The sequence below is a fragment of the Aulostomus chinensis genome, chromosome 9 (assembly GCF_037954235.1).
Source record: "Aulostomus chinensis isolate RoL2024-O1b breed Wild chromosome 9, RoL_Achi_v1.0, whole genome shotgun sequence".
Classification (NCBI taxonomy): domain Eukaryota; kingdom Metazoa; phylum Chordata; class Actinopteri; order Syngnathiformes; family Aulostomidae; genus Aulostomus; species Aulostomus chinensis.
Window position 1 is genome coordinate 18,928,097 of NC_141328.1, and position 24,973 is coordinate 18,953,069.

General features: G+C 43.0%; 1 protein-coding gene across 4 annotated transcripts in view; it reads right to left on the reverse strand.

Moving 5' to 3' along the window:
- Positions 1 to 13,242: 13,242 nt before the first annotated feature.
- Positions 13,243 to 24,973, reverse strand: part of plxna1a (plexin A1a) — a 263,617-nt gene continuing 251,886 nt past the window's right edge. For all 4 annotated transcript variants that reach the window (XM_086214083.1, XM_086214081.1, XM_086214082.1 and 1 more), the window contains exons 29-33: positions 24,136 to 24,326; positions 22,110 to 22,279; positions 21,388 to 21,600; positions 19,956 to 20,106; positions 13,243 to 18,757 (exon numbers count right to left, since the gene is read on the reverse strand). In XM_086214083.1, the coding sequence (XP_086070209.1) occupies positions 18,662 to 18,757; positions 19,956 to 20,106; positions 21,388 to 21,600; positions 22,110 to 22,279; positions 24,136 to 24,326 (821 nt within the window). In that variant the 3' untranslated portion in view covers positions 13,243 to 18,661. The remainder of the gene's footprint in view (positions 18,758 to 19,955; positions 20,107 to 21,387; positions 21,601 to 22,109; positions 22,280 to 24,135; positions 24,327 to 24,973) is intronic.

Sequence of the window (24,973 nt, forward strand, 5' to 3'; positions counted from 1 at the left end):
GCCTCATTTCGATGTTTCGAGGCTGCGTAATCAGAGCACAAAACCCGGCGCAAAGAGAATCAGTTGCTCCTCAAATGAATTTCTACCATCTTACCAAAATCCATCCACAACTATTTTTCAAACTTTTATAAGAACGAGTTCCTTGACAAAAAAGACCCACATAGTTTTGTACATACAAATAACATTGACAGATAAAACGGTTTACATATAATTATTAATAGAAATACAAGACTATGCATCATTACCCAAAGTGTCTTTTTTCCACTTCCCCTTATGACATCACAGTCGTCCACCTTTTAAAATAAGGGTCCGTTAACGGAGGGAGTTTCGCAGTTATTTATTCCATATGGTTCTCATCTTCCACCCTTTGAGTCCAGTGGTTAAAAGTGGGTTCTTCAGTCAGTTGATGGTGATGATTTTGGGAGAGATTAGCACAAGAGCTCTGAATATATACAGTATGTTCTTTCCCACCCGCTGCTGGAGATGCATCACCTACAACCAGATGAAGAGGTTCAAAATGCCGGTTCGTATTTGAAGTATAGCTTTTATTATTATTATTATTATTATTACCCTCTGAAGTACGAGTCAGAGTTTCTGGGTGCTTTTTTTGGGGGGGGGGGTGGGACTGTGATTCTAGTTATTGTTTTTATTCTGGTGAAGCATTTTAAAGCTTTTTAGCTTCAAGTCATAGAGGGAGGGACATGACTGCCACTCCAAGCCAGCCCTGGAAATATAAACCAGAAGATCTCAACTTCCTCTCAGTCCCAGTGTTTCCAACACCATAGACGCATTCTAAATAAACACGTACATTTGTAACCTGTCGTCTTGTCTTGTCATCATTGCGTCTGGACCAACGGCCTGTGGGTGAATTCACCCCAAGTCGACGGGGTCTCCTTCTGAACTTTCCACATCACTTTTCTTTAACTTTTTCCACTAAAAAGTAAGGTGCACAAATGAAGAAAGACTATTTATTTAAATGTAATGCATTTTAATTTAATTTTAGTACATTATCAATAAAACCTTGTGACTTATTTTCCTCATGCAGCATGTTTAATTTTTAAGCCAGTGTCCAGACGGGTTAGATTTCTTTTTCATCCGTGTTTAAAAAGTACCTGATTCTTTCAGATTCCGTCGACTTCACTCATTACAAAGCCGCTCATCAGCCAAAATGATGGGCATGATAGAGATGCTAAAGGTAAGGCTGTCTCTGAGCTGCTTCTTTTTTCTATTCGTTAACCTCCTTCTCTTCTTTCTTTCTTTCTTTCTCTCATCCATCTCAGCGTTGTTTGGGCCCTTGCCTTCTGCTCCGAATGAAATGCCATTCTGCATTACTGAGTGAATTGGTGAGACTGATGGTTTTTGAGAGTTTGGGAGATAGCTTAGTTGAGGGGGAAAGATGCGTGATGGTGCATGGAAAGTGCGTGTCTGTGTGTGTGTTACTGTGAGAGAGAGAGAGAGAGAGAAAGAGCTTGTCAGCCAACACGGGTCATGAAAAATGCATGGAGGTTGCGGTGTCAGTTTGCTGGAGCAAAAGCTGCAGAGAAAGAGCACTGACGGGGTCTCCTTCTGAACTCTGTAACGCTCGCTGCCTGCACTCTCACTCACCTGGCCCACACTTCTGCCTCTCATAGGCTACAGCTCACTTCATTAGTGCTCCTCTCATGACAAACCAGCGGAACTTCACACAACTTTCCCTCTCCAACTCCAAATGAGCTTTTCTCTGTCACAACCAAGAGGATTCTTAGGTAGAAAGAGTTCGTTCACATCCTCCTCGAGCCAAAAGAGTGGACACTAAACACCTGCAACGCTTTGATTTTTGATTTTGAAGATTCATTCTAAGATTGTGTTTCTCTCATGGTTTTTTTTTTTCTTCACCCATAAAAGTGTTTAAAGGTCGCTGTTGCTGTAAATCAAGTGGCGGATTTCCGTTACACTTCAAGACGATATTTTTCACCTCTATCCAGCAGACAACACAATAATATAACAAACATATTGGCTTTGCTATGTTGCAGGCAAAAATGTTCACAACTCTTAAGAAGAACAATATTCGTCAATCGAGAGAATAACATACATATTAAAGACAATTTGGGGGTATAAGAGGAAACTGTTTAATCAATGTAATGTGAAAGGAGACGTAGGAAAGGCTACTTCAACGTGTCTGACTTGTGCCCCTGGTTCACGCTCACAATGCCATTTTTAATTTGTTTTTTAACTAATTTTAAGTCTGTCATGCTAAACTGAAATAGTTCTGATGTGTGCGTCACACAAAAGTTAAAAGAGGACCACAACAGTATCATCCTGTGTGTGAAATGGAGAAATCAGTAATGACAGTGTCATCAGAGGCTGATATTAAAAGCATTACGCTTTATAATGGGAGTCAATGACATCCTCCAGACCTGTGACGTCACAATGTATCAGATGTCACGAGTCAACATGGAGAGGCAGATAGGTTTGTTGGAAGGTACAGGTACAGGCCCCCCCCCAAACACTTTATTAAATTTCCAAAACTCAACTCTGTACGTTAAGGTCATTGTTAGGGCCTTAAGGGAGAGAGCAGGAGCACTCTTGGTCAGACCATGCAGCTTAATGGAGTTTGTGTGTAAAACATGATCAATTAGTGGCGCTTCTCAATAAATAAGTAACGATACTGCTATTGAACATGCCATACAGTTCGTGCGTGTGCGTGTGCATTCGGCCACAATGAAATAAAGCGTAAAACTCACAGCCAATAGAGCCGTCAATGTATTCATTTTCTCTCTATTAATCATTTAAATGTGAAATTATTAACTAGCAACCACAAGTTCCTAAAGCTCGGGACTCGAACCCGGAACCTTCTTGCTGTGAGGCGACAGTGCTGACCACTGCACCACCGTGCTGCCAATAATGATAATAATAATAATGATAATAAATACCAGATGCTCAGGCTAGGCGGCCATTGTGTGTACGACACACTTCCTTCCTCACTCAGTCTCTCACATATGTTCATGGTGTCAACTCCAACTCTCTGAGGCAGTCGATGTGTCACTCCTCCCCTCATCCTGTCTCCTGTCTTCCCGAGTCTCACTATTCTCTATCTGCCTACCCAACATGTCTGTTCTTTCTTTACAGCGAGGACCGACTGCCTCCCTGTCCAATGTTTAGTTTGCCTTGCTTGCATGGTGTCTGTCAGACTGTCTTCCCCCGGCGTGTGTGACAGCCACACCTGTCTGCTAAGTACTAAGCAGTGTTGCTGCTGTCTGTCTCTATTTGTGTAGCTGGTGGTCTACCAGTGTGTTGGGCTGTCCTGTGATAATCAATGCGACACGTTCAGACCCTCCTCGCCTCGACCCTGTCCGTTGCAGTGAAGTCATCTCCGGCAACGTGCTCCTGCAGCCGCCCTGCTTTGGCCTGCACGGCTCTGCTGTGATTGTTGCATACAGATTTTGTTTTCCCTCATTAAAAGAGAAAGGACTAAAAGTGTCCCGTGCGTATGTTAGCTGTTTCCTCAACCAAAAGCAGCTTGATATTTAGAGAATGGTTTTCTGAGATAAGCTGATACAACTCATATCTCTCCAAGACAGGACTTGGCCTTTTCCTTTTTTTTTTTTGCTCTCACTTTGATGCAAAAGACAATGCTTGAAGTTTGTTTTATGTGGGAATTAAAGACATATCCTGTTGAAGGGCAAAGTTCTTTACGCTGGTGCTGGAGACCAAAGCAGTTCCGTCTTGACTGGTCGCATCTTCGGTTGCTGAGGTGTTGAGGGCTGAGTACAAAAACTTCAGGTTTGAATGAGGACAGAAGGACAGAAAATTCAAAAGGTTACCTTGGTTTTTTTTGTGATTCGTTTCATATTGTTTCTTTTATAAATACAATTGGGTATCATCTGCATAGCAAGGAACTTCCATGGAAGTTTTCTCCTGACCATACCAAGTGACGGATGAATCTACTCGCCGCATATACCGAGCTCCTCAACTACTTGTTGAGGTAATTCCTTGAGACTTCTCTCCCTTTTCTGCTTTTTTTACACGTCCAGTTAAATTCATCATAACGTTGCCTCTACCGCCATCTTCTGACAGAAATATGCACTACAGGTTGGTTCACTTGACGGATATGGCTGTAGCTCTTTTTCTTGCAGCATTTCTAAAATTTCCTTCAAACTTTTAGCTTTTAACTCAAAATGCGACTCTTTGCTGGGGAGAGTCTCCTGAAGACGTGGGTCTCCAGTTGCATCTTCCTCTTCCTCATACGAGGCACATGCTACTCCAGTTTTACACAGAGCTTCTCCTCCACTGCTGTTAATGTCTGGAAAGTATAAAAAAAAAACCTGTCTTTCTGAGACTGAACACTGTAAAAATTGACTTTCATTGCACCCCGCAAGATCAATGAATTTTAGAATAGCACCCATGAGGGAGTTCTTGTGATACTTGTAGTCTGATTGTGAATGCTTCTCTGGCAAGCGGCGAATGACAGACCACCGGCGCCAGTGGAAAGCAAATGTGACATTAGAAATTCGCCTTGTAGTTGAGCTCAGGCTATTTTCACCAACTCTAACCCCCTGCCTGCTTTGCTCCTCTCCATCCCTGCAGGAGTTCACTTCACCTTTCCTCTCAGTAGCCGCCAAGCTATCCTCACACTTTCATCTTTCTCTGTGGCTCAGCAGGATGGATGGATGCTCGGGGGAGCTGACAGAGGAGAACAAACCTGACTAGACATACTAGTCATCTTAGACCCCTGAACCTCCCCACCCCCACCCACACACACACACACATTCAGCCCTCCATCTCCTTATGTCACTCCTCCACTTCCCCTGTCATCCTTTTATCTCTTTCGACCTCTCATCTTCCCCCTTCCTCTCGTGCCATCTCCCCACGCTCCCGCTCTCTCTCCCTCTATCACTTATGGCTTGACTGCAGGCAGTGCTGCGGTATTGGAAGCAGCATGGGGGCTTGTGGAGTCATCTGGTACAAACCAGAGCGGCTCCCAGCTTCCGAAGGCATCTTAACATTTGGTCTGGAAAGGTCTACAAAAAATATCAGATGATAGAGCAGCAAAGCTGAGCGCTTGGCCCCAAACACCTCCAGTGGAAGAGATAGCTGAGCCAACTCAGATGTGATCTGGGCTGTGCAGCTTCATGGTGCAGCTCAAAGCACCTTGAAGCTCAGGAGTAACTGCACCCCGATTGACCACTGATGATGTTTTTGTACGTACAAACTTGTGTGCACTAACATACAGGACATCAAACAAATATGCAAATCTGATGAATCACAAACAGCCGTCAGGCTTTGCTTCCCGTTAAGACAGAAGGGCAGGTTCAGAAATCCTAATGTGTCACCAGATCAGTTTGCGTTTACATTTCACGATGAAGGGTTCTTGGTTGTTACCTTGGAAACTTTCCTCTCCTGCATTCTTAACCATCACACATTTTCCTCACTACATTTGCATACCACAGCAGCACATACAGTATAAAATCCAACGAATAACTTGTATATTTTGCTCAAGTTTGAGAGCGTGATGACTGACAGGAAGCACAGTCAGGCTTCTGGCTGTCCAATAAAAGCCTGGACGGTTTTCTAGTCTCGGTGAGGACATTTTGGCACCTGCTGGTGTCCCTTTTTAATATGATGAATAACAACTCTGACATCACATCGCTGCTAAGATGCGAAGCCAGCAAGTGATTACTAGTAATTACATTTCACTCTGATGGTTACGTGGATGTCTGTGCTAAATTTCATGCCGCTGCACCCAATAGCAGCTAACCTACACATGTCAGGCTCAGGGAGGTGTCAAAGGTCACAGGGTTGACAAATTTGTTACAAATTTTTTTAATTTGTAAGTGATTGTTTGTATGAGGCTTTAGAGCAGTACAAATGACCTGTTTTTAAATGGAAATACAGATGAAGCCACTTCAAATGCCACCAGCAGTCATGGCAGTCATGGCGGGTCGCTCTCTTCTATTTTTAACCTTCCACTGATAAACCAGGAAGTCCCGCCTCCTCTCTTAGCAAAAACAAAACAGTATTTCCCACACTATTAAACATGTCAGTGATAGACGTGAGTGGATGTATCGATCCACATGATCCACAGCAACGAATCAACTGTTTCATATTGCAGGTGTTTGACTGCTGACATTCCCGCAGGCTCCAGACGGCTGCTTAACATCAGAACGATGTTGGAATTAATATTTAAAATCAAGTTGAAATACAACATAAGCTTGATGTAAAACTCCAACATTAGGATGAAAAAGTGTAAATAAGATGGAAATTTGTAGATGTCTGAAGCCAAAAGATGACAATGCGATGATTGTATTGTCATGGCTGCTAAAAACACAGAAAGCTAACACTTAGAAAATGAGTTCTGTTTCCCTGTGGGGAAGTTACCACGAACAGCATTTTGCTTAGAAAATCTTGCTGACTGAGTCGTTCATCCTGACTGGAGTAACTTTCAGGTTGCTGTGACCCAAGTTATTGTGCTGGGTCCAAAACATCTTAGAGACACCCTATCTGATGACATAAGTACCCTGGATGGCGTCACCCTGGCCCCCAGCACTACCCTAAGGAACCTAGGAGTTCTCCTTGATCAGGATCTGTCCTGTTACTCCCACACTGAGCAAATCTCCAGGACTGCTTTCTTTCATTTATGTAACATCGCTAAGATCAGACACATCCTGTCTCAAAAAGATGCAGAGAAACTAGTCCATGCTTTTGTCACTTCCAGGCTGGATTAATGCAATTCCCTCCTATCAGGCTGCACCAGTAGATCCCTAAAAACTCTCCAGCTGGTCCAAAACTCTGCTGCCCGCATGTTGACTAGAACTGCTAGAAGAGACCATGTCTCTCCTCTACTGGCTTCTCTGCTTTGGCTCCCTGTTAAATTCAGAACAGAATTTAAAATTCTCTTCTAACATACAAAGTCCTCAACAATCAGGCTCCTTCATACCTGACAGAGCTCATAGTCCCCTATTATCCAGCTAGAACCCTTCACTCCCAGGATGCAGGGTTACTTGTGGTTCGGGCTGCTTGGGCTGGCCCTTAGGTGCTATATGCTTAGACTGCTGGGGGATCTCCCATGGTGCACTGGGCTTCTCTCTCCTCCTCTCTTTCCTCTCTGTAACAAACTCACCTTCTTCTCCGGAGCCTTCAGGCTCCCCTCATCCCAGATCCCAGGTGCTGCTGGAGGAGGCTGCAGACCTGAAGAGGCTCAAGCGGCCACCCGTAGCACCACCTGCTCACGTCCTTGTCTGTCCATCAGTCTCTTCCCTTCTCTCTCTTTATCTCTGTCCCTCTTTTTTTCTGAATATCTGTCTTCCTCCATTATCTGTCTTTGTCTCTGTCCCTCTCTTTCCCTCTGTATATCTGTCTTCCTCCATTATCTGTCTTTGTCTCTGCCCTGCTCTCCTGCTCTCTTTCCCCCCAACCGGTCAAAGCAGAAGGCCGTCCCCATTGAGCCTGGATCTGCTCGACGTTCCTGCCTGTTAAAGGGAAGGTTTTCCTCACCACTGTTGCAGGATGTGCTGCTCATGGAGAATTGTTGGGTGTAGATTCATTGAAGGAGTGTGGTACTGGACCTGCTCTACTTGTAGAGTGTCATGAGATAACTTTTGTTGTGATTTGGCGCTATCTAAATAAAAAAAAAAAAAAAGAGCTAACTGTTAAGCTAAGCCAGTATGTAGCCAGTAGCTCTGTTGATTGAACTAGCGCTAATGATTAAGCTTTCATTAGTAATGTTAAGTCTTTCAGGTAGCTAAAGAAAACTGAATGAAATTGATGGAGTAAAGGGTGCAGATGCACTAAAGATTGTCGCCTATGTTGTGACATCAGTGTGGACTGTGAAACAAAAGCCTTATCAATGTTGCTTAGTTTCTGGAAAACTGTTCCTTATTAAGACCTCCTGCGATGCATTACAGTCAGTCAGGTTTAGAATGTTTGTCTGGCTGCTTAATGCAGGTCAGGTTTTGAGTTCCCTTTTAATGAGCATTGATTGACAAGAGGATTTTGTCAAACGTTGGCGAGCCCCCAAATCAGGATTCATTGTGCTGACTCGTCAAGTTTCGAGACCCTGGATGGCCTTGGAGGGACGATAAACTACAGACTGAGCTTCATCCAGCACGCGTGATCACGAAAACAACCCACGGAATTCACCTCTCTAAACGTTTGTATGTTGGGTTTGGGCTGTCAAGCCATTAAGAAATCAGATTCCTTCTTTGTAAATAGTTCATCAAAATCAATCACATTCGTCCATTTTGGCCATCCAAACGTTTCAACTCAAATAGATTCTGGTAAATGTGTGAATGAACAGTAGCCAGCGAGTAAGAGCTGTGAATACAGAAACACACACCGACAATGTGTTGCTAAAATAACATTGAATTAAAAAGAAAAAAAAAAAAAAAAGAAAGCATAAACTCTGTGAACAGGAGGTAGAAAAACAAAGCACTCACTGAAAAGCGGTAGCTATTTGTTAACAGGTTCCATTACTTAATTCGGCGGCAAAACATGAGGCCTTGGGGCAATCAAATGAAAATTGAATTAAAAAAACCCAAATACATTGACAATTTAAGATTTGTGTACATTTTTTTTCTTCTGTAACTAAGTGAGTAAAGTAATGCATTTTCAACTCTTATCTAAGGAACAATTTCATTATATGTATTGTTTTGTTTTATTAATGTATATGTGTATATATAATAATAATTAAATAAATATATAATGTATATATGTCATGTCTGCATATGTATGTATATGCATATATACATAATATGCATACATATACACACACACACACATATATAAATATATATAATATATATATGTGTGTGTATATTGTTAATTTTTTTTTTTTTTTTGCAACAGGGGGGTTCTACTCAAAGTAAAGGGGGTCAATTTTATTCTGTCCCAGGTTAGAAACGCTCTCTTCCGAGCGGCAAGTGTGTGACTGGATCAGAGTTGAAACTCCTTAAAAAGATTCCAGTTCACCTTCTTTTTGTTTGCTCAACAGAAAAAAAAAAGTACATCACACACACACAAACACACACATAGTCAAAATGTAGTGCTGCATTTGACTCAGCTTTGACAGGGAGGAGGCAGCCAAGGTGGACGTGACTGACTCTGCGCCATCATCTTATTTCCCCTGCTGCTCGTCATTTATTGGGGCCTCGTGAAGGCAGGAGTGACGAGCAGAGCGGGGGAGCGTCTCCTCTCCCTCCGTCTGTCCCTCTTTCCTCTTGTTGCTTTGTCTCTTATCTGTTATCCTCTCCTCCTCTTCCATGCAGAAACACAAGAGCCTTATCACAGTTTAATCTCCAGCTGAGAGTTGGCAGAGTGGGGGCCAAAGCCAATGTGACTTTGTCCTTTATTCAGAGACAAGTGTGTGTGTGTGTGTGTCTGTGTGTGTGTGTGTGTGTGTGTGGGGGGGGGCGTGATCTGTAAGAGGGCTGGGCGAGTATTTGTGCTGAGAGTGGCCGGGGTGATTGAACTGCCAGAAAAGCCTCCAGGCGCAGAAAATAGAAGCGGAAAATAAAAGAGATGGAGAGTGATTTTTCGCAACGAGCACAAGTCAAACATGGTAATCTGATGCCCTGAGATATTTGAACACGCAGCCAGAGCTTCAGGCTATGGGAGGTGGTGTTTGCCGCCTGTGTGTGTGTGTGTGTGTGTGTGTGTGTGTGTGTGTGTGTGTGTGTGTGTGTGTGTGTGTGTGTGTGTGTGACCCGTAGCTCTCTCTAAGCACTGCTGTGCTTTACCTACTGTGACAAGTGCTGCAGCAGGCCGGCCAAATGGTATGCGTGAGACAAATGAAAGGAGGATGCAGGAGAGGAAGAGAGGGGCTCCGTCACAGTGGGGAGGAAGACATTACAGCTGCTCTCTAGATTTGCTGTTACACGTAGAGCCCAGGTTTTAAACGAAGCTGATATGCAACCTCTGTGCGCTTATGAACGACAGGGAATCAGAAGAATTCCAACATCCAGGTGGGAAGGGACACCTGCGGAATGTCACGGATGCAGGTTGGCCTTCAGGTGTGGTTAGTTCGCACTCACAGATTTACTTTAGTAAATCTAGGTGATAATCAGTGATTGAGATGTATAAAAACATCAATGGAATACATTTATAGCTACTTCTCTCACAAAGAAGACAAGAACAAATATTTTTGCAATCCAAATAAAGCCTTCCGTGTGTTTATGTGGTTTTTACAAGTGATCTGAATGAGCCTGACAACAACTGAGAATAATGTTCATTGGAATATTCATATAATGAATACATTTTGCTTTGTATTATGCATATTTTCAGACGTGCCTGAGTTTAAACTGAATTGAGTTCATTTGAACTTGACTTTCATGCGTCCCTTGTCTCTTTTCTGACAGTAACAACTGAGAAATTTCCTGGAAGCGGCCATGTTGCCGGTTTGTCACCATGTGAACACTCATTAACTGGAAGTCAGATGTCCCAAATAGGAACTTTCCAAAAGTGGAACACACACTAAAACAATTCCTGTGATAATAAAGCTCAGATGTCTAACTGTACTGATTCATCTGCTCAGTTTCCAAAGGTTTTTTTTTTTTCCCCCCCCCGACAGTTGTATCGCACTGACATCAGCATGTGGTCTGCTTCGAGCTCAACACACACACACGAATGACAACGCTTCCCCCTCGGCAGGCTTCTGGAGGTTGGCCAATCAGAAGAGGGCGAGACCTTAAAGGGACAGCTTGTCCGAACAAAGGGACGTTGTAAAAGGTGTGCATGAAACACTTTTTTTAATTAAATCATTCAGAATGACTCAGAATAAAAATGCAGCGAGCGTAAATTGGCCACCCTTTAAGGAAAGAGAGATGGATGGGTACAGCAGCAGCAAATGATTACAAAGCTCCAATCTGCCTGGCATCCATTTTGGGCTATAAAGATCCAAATGCAGAGGAAGAAATAGGCGTCTTAATCTGAAATGGCCCCTCAGGTAGAGGAAGGAATGGAAAAAGCACTCAGGATAATAAAGAGAGGTCAATTCCATCCTGAACAAAGTCGAGGTGTCTGTGATATCCAGGTCAGGTTCTCTCCGGAGGTCTAAACCTCTGCTTTATGTTTTCATAATGGGCTTTTTTAATTTGATTGATGGGTTGCCTGTCAAATCCTCTTGTTCCCAGGAGGGCAGGGCTTTTAAATGTTACATTTTCCAACTGGTAATGGATGTGAGGGGGGTGACAGGATTTGATAGATATGGTTTGTTCTGCAGAGGAGGGGTGGGAAGAGTGAGGCAAAGCAATCACTGTTACCAGTTAGCATTTAGTTGCCACACAAGTGTCTCCCATCAAATCTGTACCCAGCTACTACTGACTATACGCAGATGATGCCGTTAATATCGTGGACTCCAGTAACCAATCATGACAATTAGAATGAATAACATTTAAATTGCACCTTATAAAGAGTCCAAGAGTACCTTAACAAAATCAGAGAGACCAAGACAGAAACACAGACAGATGAGCCGTACTGCTAAAATGTTAGCTGCTTTTCTGCTAGCTAGTGCTATTGACTACACAGCGATTTATAAAGAGAGCACGTTTTCACTCGTGCCTTGACGAGGCAAACATGTTCTTCCTTCCATCTTTAGGCTTTTTATTGGAAGATTTCATGCTGCTTTTTGTTTGTTTTGACAGAAGCAATAACCTCATATTCGTTAACAAATTGTGTGGATGATTAAACAATAGTCAGCTCCAAACACTGAGTAGCAAACGTGTACATTCACCCAGCGTAGAAGAGGACCTTGATGTTTTGGATGACTCCAGCTGGCTCCTGAGGAAAGGTTACTGTTGCTCCTGCACTTGTTCCTCTCTTTTCTTGCCATCTTCCAAATCATTTTGAACTCCAAGACACATCATCCGGTTTCATCCACATCTTCTCTATCAAGCCTAAGACTAAGAAATGCACGAACACTTTTGATTTGCGATAAAAACAAACTACAACACTTCAGGTTTGGTGTCAGTAATGTAGTACCAGCGCCACAATTGTTACGGTTTCTTGGTTTTTTTCTTCTCAAATCAAAGCAAAGATGAGGATAATACCTGATGATGAGCTTGATAGTTTTGCTGTGTTGATGCTAGCCATCAGTTACTATTAGCTTCAGGTTCTAATCTGTCCATCCATTTTCTTGCTTATCTGTCAAGGGTTGCGGGGGGTGGAGCCTATCCCAGCTGACATTGGGCGTCACAGTCCGTCACAGGGCCATCAGGAGCAATTAGGGGTTGAGTATCTTGCTCAAGGATACTTGGACATGGTCATGGGGGAAGTGAGGATCGAACCAACGACCCTTAGGTTGCTGGATGGCCGCTCTACCTCTGAGCCATGCTGGCCCTGTCGCTGGTTCTTTCCGCATCAAAAACAAGCTCAAGACTCCAAGTTGTGAGTTCACAAATACACCTTTCAGTGAAGAATTGCTGTAAAACTACTGATGTGAATGGAACTTTACATTATGGCATGTTTGATACACTCATTTCTGTCAAAACACACTTAGAATTCATTCTTGGCTCCATAGCTGCTGCTCTTCTATTAGAGGAGAGGAGAGAACCTTTTGTAGCCTACCAGGCAGCTAGAAAAACAAGTGAATTCACATCGCAAATAATTTTGCGGGCCAGTCTCAAACATCTGAAGGACGCACACCCCTTCATGTTTTGTTTTTTTCCATGTACTCATATTTACTTTTTCAGCTTGAAAATAATCAGGCTGCTTTGAAAGATTTGCACTGTCAGCAAAATCAATGTAAGACAGAAAGTGTGAAGCACATTTTCTATCACATCATTACTGTGACATCGCGCTCATATCTGACTGTAATTTAAGGATCCACTAGTCTGGCACTCGCTGGGGCAATTTCCGTTTTTCCACGTGAATGGGCGGCTCGGTGATTGTACTCTTGAAACTGAGCTTAATATCTTCCTGACTCACTTCAGGGAGGGATTTCTGACAGTAAAGTCTGCAGAACAAGAGCTTATCGTTTTCTCTCTAACCTTTGTCATTGACCACATCAGCATCACTGTGGGCATAACAGGAGAGAAATCAAACCTAAGCACTATTTGTCGTACCCTGGTACATAGGAACGCAATGATATTTAAGTCTCACGGTATGTGCTGTTTTTAGGCCGTTCCAAGTCCTCTGGTGGTGACATGCACTCGAGATAAACCTCAAACTTTTTATACGCAGCCTTGAAATCCACAACTTTTCAGGATACACGGGGACAGGAAAGGGAATAAAACCATCAGACAAGCCAGATTTAGCAAAAAACATGTTTAATCTCTCCTTGATGCGTGTCTATTTACACGTAATAAATCTGCAAAATAGGAAAGAGCAGGATATTTACATGGGTGTGAAACAGCCAAAACCTGTCACAGCAGCTTCAAGTCTGAAACTCTTAAAAAGGTATCAGAATTCATAAAGTATTAAATCTTTTTAAGGTGTTTTTTTTTTCTCTTTCAACATCTCCTCTCTGTAATCTTTTAGTGAAGGTACTTTACATCCTATGCGCCTTCTCTGAAATGTACTTTAATCGTGTGTGTGTGTGTGTGTGTGCGCGCGCACGCGGAGGAGTTTATGAGGGATATGCTGTGCTGCGTCTCTAGGGGTCTCAGGAGTCATCATGAGGGTGCAGTCCATACTAGAAAAGAAAGTAAGTTTGTTGAATATTTAAGATGCAATTTCAGCATTTAAAAACCCAAATTGCTGTAGGATTTGGACGGTTTGGAAGGAGTTCACAATTTGAGAAAATTACCTTATTTGCCTTGCTAGCTGCGACTGTTCATGTTTGTGTATGAAATATGGAGGTTGAATAAGGAGGTGGTTCAGCTGAGCATACAGATAGCCTGGCTCTGTTCAAAGTTTAAAATATACTCTCAGAACTCATATAATTCTCTTAAATGATTTTTGTTAGATGCTTAACCAAGCTACACAATTTTGCCTTTGTGGTAAGTACATCGGTGGAGTCAGGCAGTAGCTTAGCTTAGCATGAAACCATACAGCAGGGGTGGAGTCAGGAGTTCATGTAGCTTAGCATAAAACTGTAAAGCAGAGGTGGAGTCTGGAGTTCACCTAGCTTAGCATAAAACCATAAATCAGAGTTAGCCGAGTTTACCGTAAAAACTTGAGGCAGGGGCTTAGCTTGTCATAAAAGCGTGAGGCGGTGGTAGAGGCAAGTGTTAGCCTTAGAAATCATACAATGCTGTGTTCGTAAGAACTTGGAAGTTGGAATTTCAACTCTGAGATTTGTGTTTTTGACATAATTCATGCTGCAGTCAATTATTCAATCGCAAAGTTGCAGTCAGTTTTTTTTTCAACTTCCAAGTGTGCTTGAATGAGTCATAAAAGTTGAAGTAGGTGGTGACCGTAAAAGTAAAAATATGCTATTGTACAGTTAACTGTTGTGGTGGTTAGCCAAGCTTAGCATAAAAACCAGGAGCACGAAGGAGGAGAAGGTTGGGGGTTTATTTCTATTTCCCACTCGCGTTGTTTATTGTACGACATACCAAAGTACCTTTGTAATCATTTCCCATTGTGTTTTTTTTTTCCAATGTAGGGGAGGGGCTTCCATAGAAAGGCCATAAGTACAGTGGGCTAATGTTTACATTTAATACGCTAAGCTAGCTGAGTTATCCTGACTCCAGCTCTGTACACGATGGAATATGATTCATGTTTGTGGAAAGACTGACAATAGGAATGTTTCATGAAAAAAACCCTTCTCAAATGACCCTTCATGTATCTGTAATATTTCCTCCACTATGTGACACCTAAATCCCACTCTTAAATATACTAGAATACATTATTTTCTATATGGGAAGAGGCTGAAAAGGCACAGTGAACAGTTCTGCATCGGTCAATGGCAGCGCGGATCCCTTCCTCCTTCTCCCATCCTCCCTGCTGCATCACTCTTTTTCTGTGTGGAAAAGCCGAACGCCGCAGATGCAACAGAATGGAAAATGAAGCGGTACCATGGCCTTCAAAGCATTTCCTCTGTCTTTTCATCTTTTACCCCATCAAGTGGTAGAGCAGAAAACAAGAAGCAAAACAAAGGAATGAAAGCGCCAGAGATCTCGCCATCTTGCTGATCTTCCGTTTTTTTTTTTTTTTTGTTTTTTTTTTACCAGTTTAGTTTCTAACTAAACCTCAAGACTCTTTTCTTAATCTTCTTTGCACCAAAAGAACAAGTGGAGCGCCAGTCAAAACATCAATGCCTCCTTTAACTCTAAAAGTCAGTTTGTTCATGAGTGACTGTACATGGAAGAAATGTCGCCTTTCGTCAAACATAAAGACAAACACTTTAGTGGAAGAACTGAGGAGATGATGATGTCAGAGTCGTGGTGAAGAAAGCTTTGGTCAGCCGCCCTGTATGTCCTTTTACCCTGTAGATCAGTGGTTCAAGTATTGAAGTACATTTCGTTCTGTCCACATGTTGGCTGTGTGATGGTAAAACTGCATCATAGCATCAACCGATGCCTCGTATCCAAAGGTGAGAGTGCTAACCTGACGCTTAAAGGTCTCCAAAAATGATCCAGGATTGCTTTTAGACTTTTCATGAACAAAGGTGTACTAAAGGGTTTTAACTTCAAGCAATATGAGGTTGTCGAAGTGGTAATGAGGGTACGGACGATTCTGGGTGACAGAAATAGTTTACTCATAGATGATGTAAAAGTGTGTGTGTGTGTGTGTGTTGTTGTTGTTTTTTTGTTTTTTTAATCAAGTATGGGTTTATAGTCATTGAGGAATTAATTGAATCTTAGCCAGTGGCACATACTGTATCTGATAGTTATGAGATACTTTTAAGGGTACAGCCCAAGTTATCGGTACTGCTTCCAAATTTCACTACCTGAGAGTAAAGTATATGCTAGGACAAACCCCCCGCCCCCCCAAAAAACAAGAGTGATGTGGCCCCTGCAACATGTTCAAGTCCAAAAAGCAGTCACGGCAATGGTGAGCCAAGAGGAGGTCTTGCTTGTGGTTGCGCTTGTTGCAGGCAACACTCATGTAATGAAGAATTTAAAGCTGGACCAACTGACTCATTCAGCCAGAGGTAATGATAGCTAGATGCTAAACTGTCTTTGCTAGCCTGAATGCGAATTCCTTACAGTTAGCAATTAGCTAGTGTAATATAAGTTCATGGATCGAAAATCTAAACGAGGCTTTAACATCTTCAGATACTTCATTTATAATTCATGAACAAGTTATTGTTAAAAAACATGTAAGTAAGGCAGGTTCTTTCACTGTGTAGGTTGAACTTAGCGCTCTTACTTTAGCATCGCCTGTATTCTTGCTAGTGAGTCAACACCAGTCTGAACGAAACAGTGAATAAAACAAACCAATGTTTTTTGTCGCAACAATTTCGTTAGGGATCATAATTTAACTTTTCAATACCACTTTCATTTGTTTTATAGTTTTAAATCACCCTGGATAATAAATCTTGAATATTAGCTAACAAATTTCCCAAATGGGTTTGTTGGAACAATGCTAACATGGATGCACGGTTATTCAGTTGGTACTATGAACTATTGGGAATAACATCAGTGCGTGAATGCGCCTGAAAATAGTACCTGAAGGTTTTGTGTGCCAGAAAGCTTAAATACGAGCACTTTAGGCCACAGACACCGACCTATTAGCACTGTTGTGTTGTCCTGGAAAGCAGAACAGAGAAACATCCAAGGGTGTAAGGCCTAGTTTTCAATTTTGGACCTAAATCTGTCTCGGTTCTGGGTCAAGGGAAGAGAAAACTTAGAGGGTCATAAACTAGAACTTGAAAGAGACCTGTCAGGTTTTTCTGCCTGACTCTGGCCTGCAACTATCCTGATGCATCTGTGAATCTTGTGGAACAAACAGAACTCTGGTGTAAAAGAAGTTTCTCCACTTTGCCTCAGGGATTAAAATAACGCCGGGAAGCACTGTGGAAGAGGAAGTAAATGATGTTGGCAGCATGTCGTAAAAGGTGCATTTCAATCTATTGTCTTACTTGATTTTCTTATTTTGTTTCACTCATCCAGTTGACCCGGTGGTTTCATAAGAAGCTTTTACAGGATGGATGACTCTTCTGGTCCTGGGACACTGGTTGGAGAAAGGAATGCCTTATTTGAGAATGCATGAAACACTGCCAGCTAATGCGGAGCAGCAGCACATAGAGGAACATATTTTAAGTTGCTTTTTTTTTTTTAAACCCTTATAAAACCACAGAACAGAAAAAAAGAGAGAGGAAGGCCTTCAACTGGTACGAAAACACTCACAGAAATCAAGCTACATTTCAGAATCATTTCATAAACCACATTCACATTTGAAAAGCAAAAAAAAAAAAAAAAAAAAGAACAACAAAACCAAAACGGGGCCTTATTTATCACTGCACACATCATCCGGTTGGATGTGTAAAATATTTCAGACCAGAGGGGAAGTCTAGATAACAAAACGTTGAGCGTGAGTGGCAGGTTTCAACTTAGATGACGGCCTAAGTGTTCTACCAGAGCTTGAGGCCGGCCCGCCTCGGACATGACCTGACCGGGCCTCCACTTATTTGGTTCCTCTAAAACAAACACAAAAACACCATAGGTCGGTTGGCTCATTTAGGCGACTCCCAGGCTACCCTCCAGAGCCGCACGGTGCAGGAACGGCCCCTACACCTCATGAAAATTTAAACAAAATAAGTGTCTGTCATATATAGAGATTTTTTTTGCCATTTACCTATTTTTATACTCTCACTTTCAGTCACTAAGCATGACAACATTTTCATCATAGCACATTTCATCTAACGAAAAGGAGTCTCTTTGCACTAAACAACATTCAAAGTAAAACATGGCACAGGATGACTTTTTTTCCTTGTGTTTTTCGTAAATTTTCATCTTGGAAATATCAAATCCTTTCCTCAAATCCTTTGTACATTAAATTGAAAACCTTTTTTTTTTCATCATTTGTTTCAAAAACAAGAGGTTTGTATTTATATATCTATATATATATATATATATTCATATATCCTCTTCTTCTCTTTTTTGATTTAGCTTTGTTGTGCAAATTCAGCAGTAACACAAGTGGCACAGCACTGGGGGGAGTAGGCAGTCGGGGGTGGGGGGTGGAACCCAGAACAAATCAAAAGCAGAAACTGAGAATGTCCTTCGCTAGACGACAGTGAGTCCTGGTTGAGTCAGTACTGGAGGTGCAAGTCTCTCCTCCTAGTGGAAACAGCCAACCTGCTGAAGTGTCTTTGAGCAACACACTGAATCCCTACGAGCTCCCTGGCTGCTGCTGCGTTGATGTCCCTGACCTCTGACCTCCCCCCCGGAGGATGGCGATGAAAAAAGAGGGATCAGAGATGTATCCTGCAGTAGTGGACCACGTCTGGCTGCAGCAATTTCAGCTCCAGAGTTTTGGGGGTTGCCACTGTGCGTGTCTGTCCTGATTGTGAGCAACTGTAGATGTGATGAGGGCTCTCCTGAGCTGAAGTCAAGAACGTCTGAGGCTGCTGCGCTTGATTTGGTTCTTCACAGCTCGGATAAAAAAGCTGGCTGGCACCTTAACTCCTCTGCTGCTGCTGGTCATTTGTGTCCTTGCAGTCTTTCCCGCTGCTGTTGCTGCTGCTTCCTGTGTGGGAGGGTGATAACAGATTTCTAATGTCGAGGGGCGTCAAAGCTTGTCAGGGAAGGCGTGTTCGTTAAGACAGTTCTCCGTTGGCCGAGGTGCGATTGGCCGGCCATCAGCTGGTTAGTGCCATGGTGTCAATGACCTGCTCCAGTTTGCCGCGTAGCCGCTGTCGGCGTGACTGTTCGTCCTTCTGTAACGCAGACAGGATCTGAGGAGAAATATGGAGGAAAATTACACTTCATCATCATCTGGCATCGATCCTTTTAATCCAGGAGAATACAAACTGATGTTGGTCTGAACCGTGACAGCATGGCAGCGTTAGCTCCTGTAGAAATGTTGACTACCCTTCACGAGGTTCTGTGATCGTCGAAGAGGAATTTGGCAACAGTTGGTCAAAAAATTAAGTTATTCTAACCAACATTGTTTCAGATATCAGTGGTTTGGGGGGGTGGTAGGGTCCTGAACTATGAAGATATTTTGTCATTACCTTGTTTCATCTTTTTTTATGTCAAATAGTTAATGGTCACCTTTCATCTACATCGTCATATAAATACAGAAATTTGCCGAAACATCAATGAGGGAATCGAAAGAGAAATCTACTTCCGGAACTAGAAAAGTGAGGGCGATCACTGTTTAGCTCTTTTTGTCATAGTTGTGTCTCCATATTAACGTTATTCTGCGTGTGTGTGTGTGTGTGTGTGTGTGTGTGAGAGAGAGAGAGAGAGCGAGAGATGTAAGGTTAGGAGATGAGTCAGGGAGCGTGCAGCTGCCTATATCTGGATAATAGGCTGTAATGAAGGGGAGCTTGAATGGAGGCCAGCTGCAAAATAACTACTGTAACCCTGCTGGTATGGAGAGATGGACAGAAGGAAGGAAGGAAGGGAAAGACGTATCTTTTACTACATTAAACTATGACAAAGCGGGGGAAGCAGAGGTTGACGAGACCATATAGCTGTCAATCAGGAGCTAGATGAGGAGGAGGGGGTGTAACTCAAGGCGATGAGGAAGGAGGGATGAGGCGATGAAAGGGGACATTTCTTTCAGTGTATGTAAAGAGTCTTACTGGGATGTGAGACGGTGCTCTGTAGAGATATAAAAGGAGATTTAGCTTGCAGCGCTCTCTCGCTCTCCCTCGTTAACGCACATATTATTTAATTTAAAGCATTCACCAGTCACTGCTAATGGATCTGCTTTAAGATACATGCGGGTCGTATAGCGAGAAAAATAAAAATACAGGAATGAAATGTAGCCCCATTAGCTTCATAATGTGTTGAGCTAATGTGCACGCTAATGCTGATAATACCTGTCGCAGGGTATGGATGTGGAACCAGCTCATGGTGTTATTACGAGACACAGCTACTAATTACAAGTCTATCTTTGATCGGATTAGGTTGCGGGGAGCTCACCTCATCTTTGTATTTGATGATGTAAGAGTAGATCTCGTGCAGGGCGGACATGCTGTTGAACTGGCTGAGGTGCAGACGGGACTGCTCTGCTAGGTAGGCACTCATGTCCTGATCACTGATGGCTGGCATACGGGATATATCTGAGTAATATCTGGAAGGAAAAGACAGGGACAGCTTTACATAGCACCACCTTTAGATTCCATCCACTCTGTGTCAGAGGACGTATGAAAAATTACCCCCCACCCCCCCAAAAAAGGTGAGAGGCTATACGATGGCAGCTCTACCGTGATTGGCTTGGACATGCTGCATCGAACACGCGGAGTGAGATCCGCTCAGAGGACGAGTGGGAGCATGTGAATGGAGGTGGAGCGCACCCCAGTTTGGGAGTCATGGCCGTAGAACCATGTTAAACCTTCTCCAGCGGACGGGGCAGCATCCCTCTGACTGCTACCACTTGTGTTACCGCGTGTCTGGGAGAGAGCTGCTGTAATGATTTTAGATTTTCTTTTGGATCTCATACATTTGACAGTGGGGCTGACTGATGATTATCCTTCACACTGTCCATAATAATGACTGACTTGCAATTACTGCAGTCTTGTCAGAGCGAGTTGGGCAGAAACACAGAGAGTGAACAACAGTGTATTAAAAGTATATGCCGATATTGATTTGGACCCAAAAGGGTGTGCAGAATCAATGTCTCATCTATCTGGAGATTTACTGCAACAAGGCTGGCTGAGGGTGAACGCAGGTTAGGAGGCATACGCATTTAAATCCTGACCTCATCCACTCTGGACACGTCATTTACCTCCTGACAAATATTATTTCATCAAATGATTATCTAAAACCTTGTTAACATCTTGGCAATGTCTCTCCTCACCACTTGGGGTTGCTTGAGGAATCCAAACACCCTCCCAAATATACAGGCCGAACACTGTCATGCCAGGAGTGTGCAGGGAAGCAGCCTTGGAAATCTACTTAGAGATTGTTAAGACTCATCTCTGAGAGCAGATACAAGGACTGTGGCAAGCGTCAGTGGTGCATAACTTATCTTGAGTCTAGTTAAACATTCGGGCGCTGAATAAAAGATGGAGGGTGAACCAGAGGTTGTTTTCAGAGAGCCTCACTTTGGTAAATAACGTCACAGTCGCTACAACTCCTGTCTTTCCTGTCTCCGCTTGCTTCTTTAGAGGTGATGTGGATTTGAAAAAATTCTGAAGAAATTGTGCCTTTTGCATATTTCATTGTATATTAATAAGCTTGCAGCAAGAGGCTGATTAGAAAAGAAACCAGTAATCATTAGATTGCACCGCATTTATTTCAGTTTCTGGCTTTCTCACTTTTGAAAGTAAACATGCAGCAAAACTCAACTTTCCAATCCATCTGTTAGCTCAGGGTTTCTACTGTCACTTTTTGTGGACACAGCTTGGTTTACCTCTCTACCCAGTTCTTGTAGTTGGGTATGTCTTTCGCGTAGAGGAGTTTATTTGAAGGAGAGTCTTTTCCCAGTTTGTGCTCTGACGTGGAACAGGAGTCCATGAAAGTCTGGGCCACCACAGAAAGGCAGGCGTCCGTGATGCTGTTCTTATGGATGTCAAAGACAAACTGCGGGTTCTTGATCACGTTCACCCAGAACCTCAGAGGAAGACTGCAGACAGCAAGAGAAAACATGATGTCATTCAATGTAATCTGTCTTTAGCAGATTATGCTACATGATCAATATCAGATAGCTATATATGGTCTATATGACCATGTGGGTGGTGGGAGTGTGTGTGGCTTCATTCTAAATCCCTCTCATATTCTCCATCCTTCATGTCGGGACCATCAAAGGTCGACACACCATCAGCAGGCATCTTAGGAATCAATGCTACGTGCTGAAGATTATAAGAACGCAGGTATTATTCATGGAAAAGTACTGCACTACCCACAATCCTATAGCAGCATCTCTGATTGGCCGAGCGTCTTGTTAACACAGAAACATTGACTGTACTTGTTGCTCATAGCGTCCAATAGCCACCAACCCCAAGCGTCAGCAAAGCTGCCTAAAAAACGTCCGCATCCTTCTTTATCCAGCTGTTTGCTCAGACTGGCCCAGAACTACTTCCTCTGCAATAAAATACACAAGTGTCAAAACAAGAAGAAGATATTTTCACTGACCAGTTGCTCTTCCAGGTATGTCGAACGTCATAGTCTGTGATGGAGTGCTTGTCAGCCTGCTCGTCCAGGAAGTCAAACATGTACTTGATAGCCAGTGGTAGCGCACTGCCTCTGTGGGCGGTGCTGAAGATGGTCTCGAACAGGTCATCCACAAACTTCTGTAACGTACCCTGGATGGAGGGGAGAGGGGAGAGGGGAGAGCTCAACGCAGGGAAACACTCAGAATGTCATTGTTTTCCTCTCACATATTATCACTCTTAATGAAAACGACCGTAGTGAAATAAATTGTTTGAATCCAGTTCAGTTTCCGTGACACCTCACCACCTTAACAATTTTGACTGGAGTCTGTGGTCGTTTCCAGTCCCAGTGATTACAGTGAGAAAGGAAATATCAGAGTAAAGGAAGAGTGTTGTGGGACAGAACATAGTTGCATCCGCAGCACCTGAACGGGCTGTACTGTAAATGTTGGTCCCACTGGGAATCCCGGTGACGACTGTGACTGCCCCTGCCCAATGAGATCAAACAGAAAAACAGGAAGCCCTCCCCCTGAATTTGGATGACGCTTTCCTCCAATGACAGCGCTTCCAAAGTAATTACATCAAATCTAACTAAATGAATTTCCCTCACAACACATTTGTTCCCTGACCTCTCCTTTTGGCAGTATCTATTGCAGAAGAAATGTTAAGGGATCAGATTTAGTCAGCCGTTGCAAAACGCACCAGGAACAAATTCAGTTGCGGATCAAGTTATTGAGCTCTACATAGATGAGACGCCTGAAGACAGACGCAGAGATGCAGACATGGAGAGACAAAGACGAGACGAGCTTCTCAATTGCAATCCTGCTTTTCATCATGAGTGGCAAAATCCTCCAACCCACAGTAAATGCTATGTCTCCTACTAATAACTGCAGCCAGTTATCTTATTTACCCTCCCTGCTTTTTGATTATGATAGTCAGGCATTCATCTCGTGTAAGAGACGGATTCCTGATCTAGATTTCCTAGACCGAGAGAATGGTTATGGGGTTTTTGATGCATCAGTATGACTTTCAGGCACAGAGACCAGGCTTTAGGCCAGTTAACTGAGGACGGCATGTGCAGTAGGTGACAAAGTTAAGGCTCAGAGATGAAGCTGAGGCCAGTAGCTTTAGGTTAACTTTTTATCAATTGAATATTACTGTCATGGACTTTGTCATATTCATCATACTTAAAACAATGTTTAGAAATGTCAAGCTATAATTTTAAGGGGGGGGGGGGTGTTCTGTACTTTTTTTGTTCCAGAGTTGAGTAATTCATGTAAAAACTTTGGAAACTTTGACTTTGAAACAAACAAAACCAACACCTTACAGAGGCAGTTTGCTTCAAAGGTGCTGAAGGGTAAATTGATTTTTTTGTTTTTGGTGAGTCATGCAAGCAGCTCTCAGTCTTTATGCTATATTTAATGCACAGATACCAGAGTGGTATCATCCTTCTCTTTTCACTCTTCTGTCTTAATACCGAGCTCGACATTTGACAGGCTCTTGTGATAGTGTGAATTTTAAATGTGTGATGTATAATATCCATTTTAATCGTCTCCAACTTGAGTTTCCTAAACCACAGCGTGGAGCAGGAATGAGCACTCAAGTCTGACAGTCGATAGGATTTTTGATTTTCACTGACGTAAGGTCAGCAGTTCACACAGCCATTTTGTACTATACACTGACACTGCACGGGTCAGTACCTGTAAACTTTAAGTGTTTTTTTTGTGTCTTAAAAACAACGCTAAGTGGCTAAACAAGACTACAAATGTCATCATGTTGAGAGCAGAGGAGGTTAGCTCTGGTGACACTGAACGATAGCGTTATACTGCTCTGCATTTACGCTTCAAAAATCCTAAAAGTGGTGTTGACTGGTGAAGATTATCATGCATGTTTGTCACAGAGCTTATTCTCTGTGATGATGCGCAAAAGTCCCTTTGGCTCAGAGGGAACCCACAATGATGCTGATTTGCCCACAGGTGTGCAGTTGTGCTCCTCCTGCTGGATCTTACTTTTGTAGCTAGCAGCCTGGTCAGATAGATCTCAGAGACCATCTTGCTGCCTCGGTCGCCCTCCCTCTGGTCTGAGTGGTCGTGATTCTTCACCAGGTGCCACAATTTAGTTCCACTCTCCAGGTCAGGGGTGATCATGGGTGTTCGGGATCGCAGGCTGTCTGGACTGCTGGCTGTCCTCAGCATGCTCTCTGGATCCACAAACAGAAGAATGATGTTGGTCTCTCTCAGAAAACTTGTAACTCACACAAAGAAATAAGGTTAAAATCCCTGTTTCGAGTTTTTGGACCTGTTATGTTGTCACTTAATAACTTAAGTAACAGACCAACAATCAAACCTGAGTGTTAAACTTTCATATTACACTCACTTTTAGAGTCGGTAACTCACGCTCCCCCCTCTTTATCATCTATGTCTGCTTCAATATTCATGGTTTGAGTGTCAAAGTTGATTAGAGCGAAGCCAAGAGATGCATATCTACGACTGCTGCGTTCAGAGAGAGATAGAAAACGAGACGGAAATAGCAAGGTGAAGTGCAGGGGGGGGGGCGGAGAAGAAGGGATATGGAGACAAGAGTGAGAGTTTTGTAAATTCCCCTTATGTTGAGATGAGATGAGAGGAGAGGAGAGGAGAGGAGAAGAGAAGAGAGGAGGTGGTGGGGGCTAAATAGACAGAGAGAAAAAAAGGTCAGGAGAGAGGGGTGAAATTGAGAGTAATGGGAGTGCACAGGCTCGATAAGTGAAAGAGGCTGAGTGGGGTGGTGTCTAGTGCTATTGTTGCTTTTGCCAGCGGGGTGCCGAGTGGCTTTGATTCCAAACCCATCATGGTTGCCGTTGGCCAA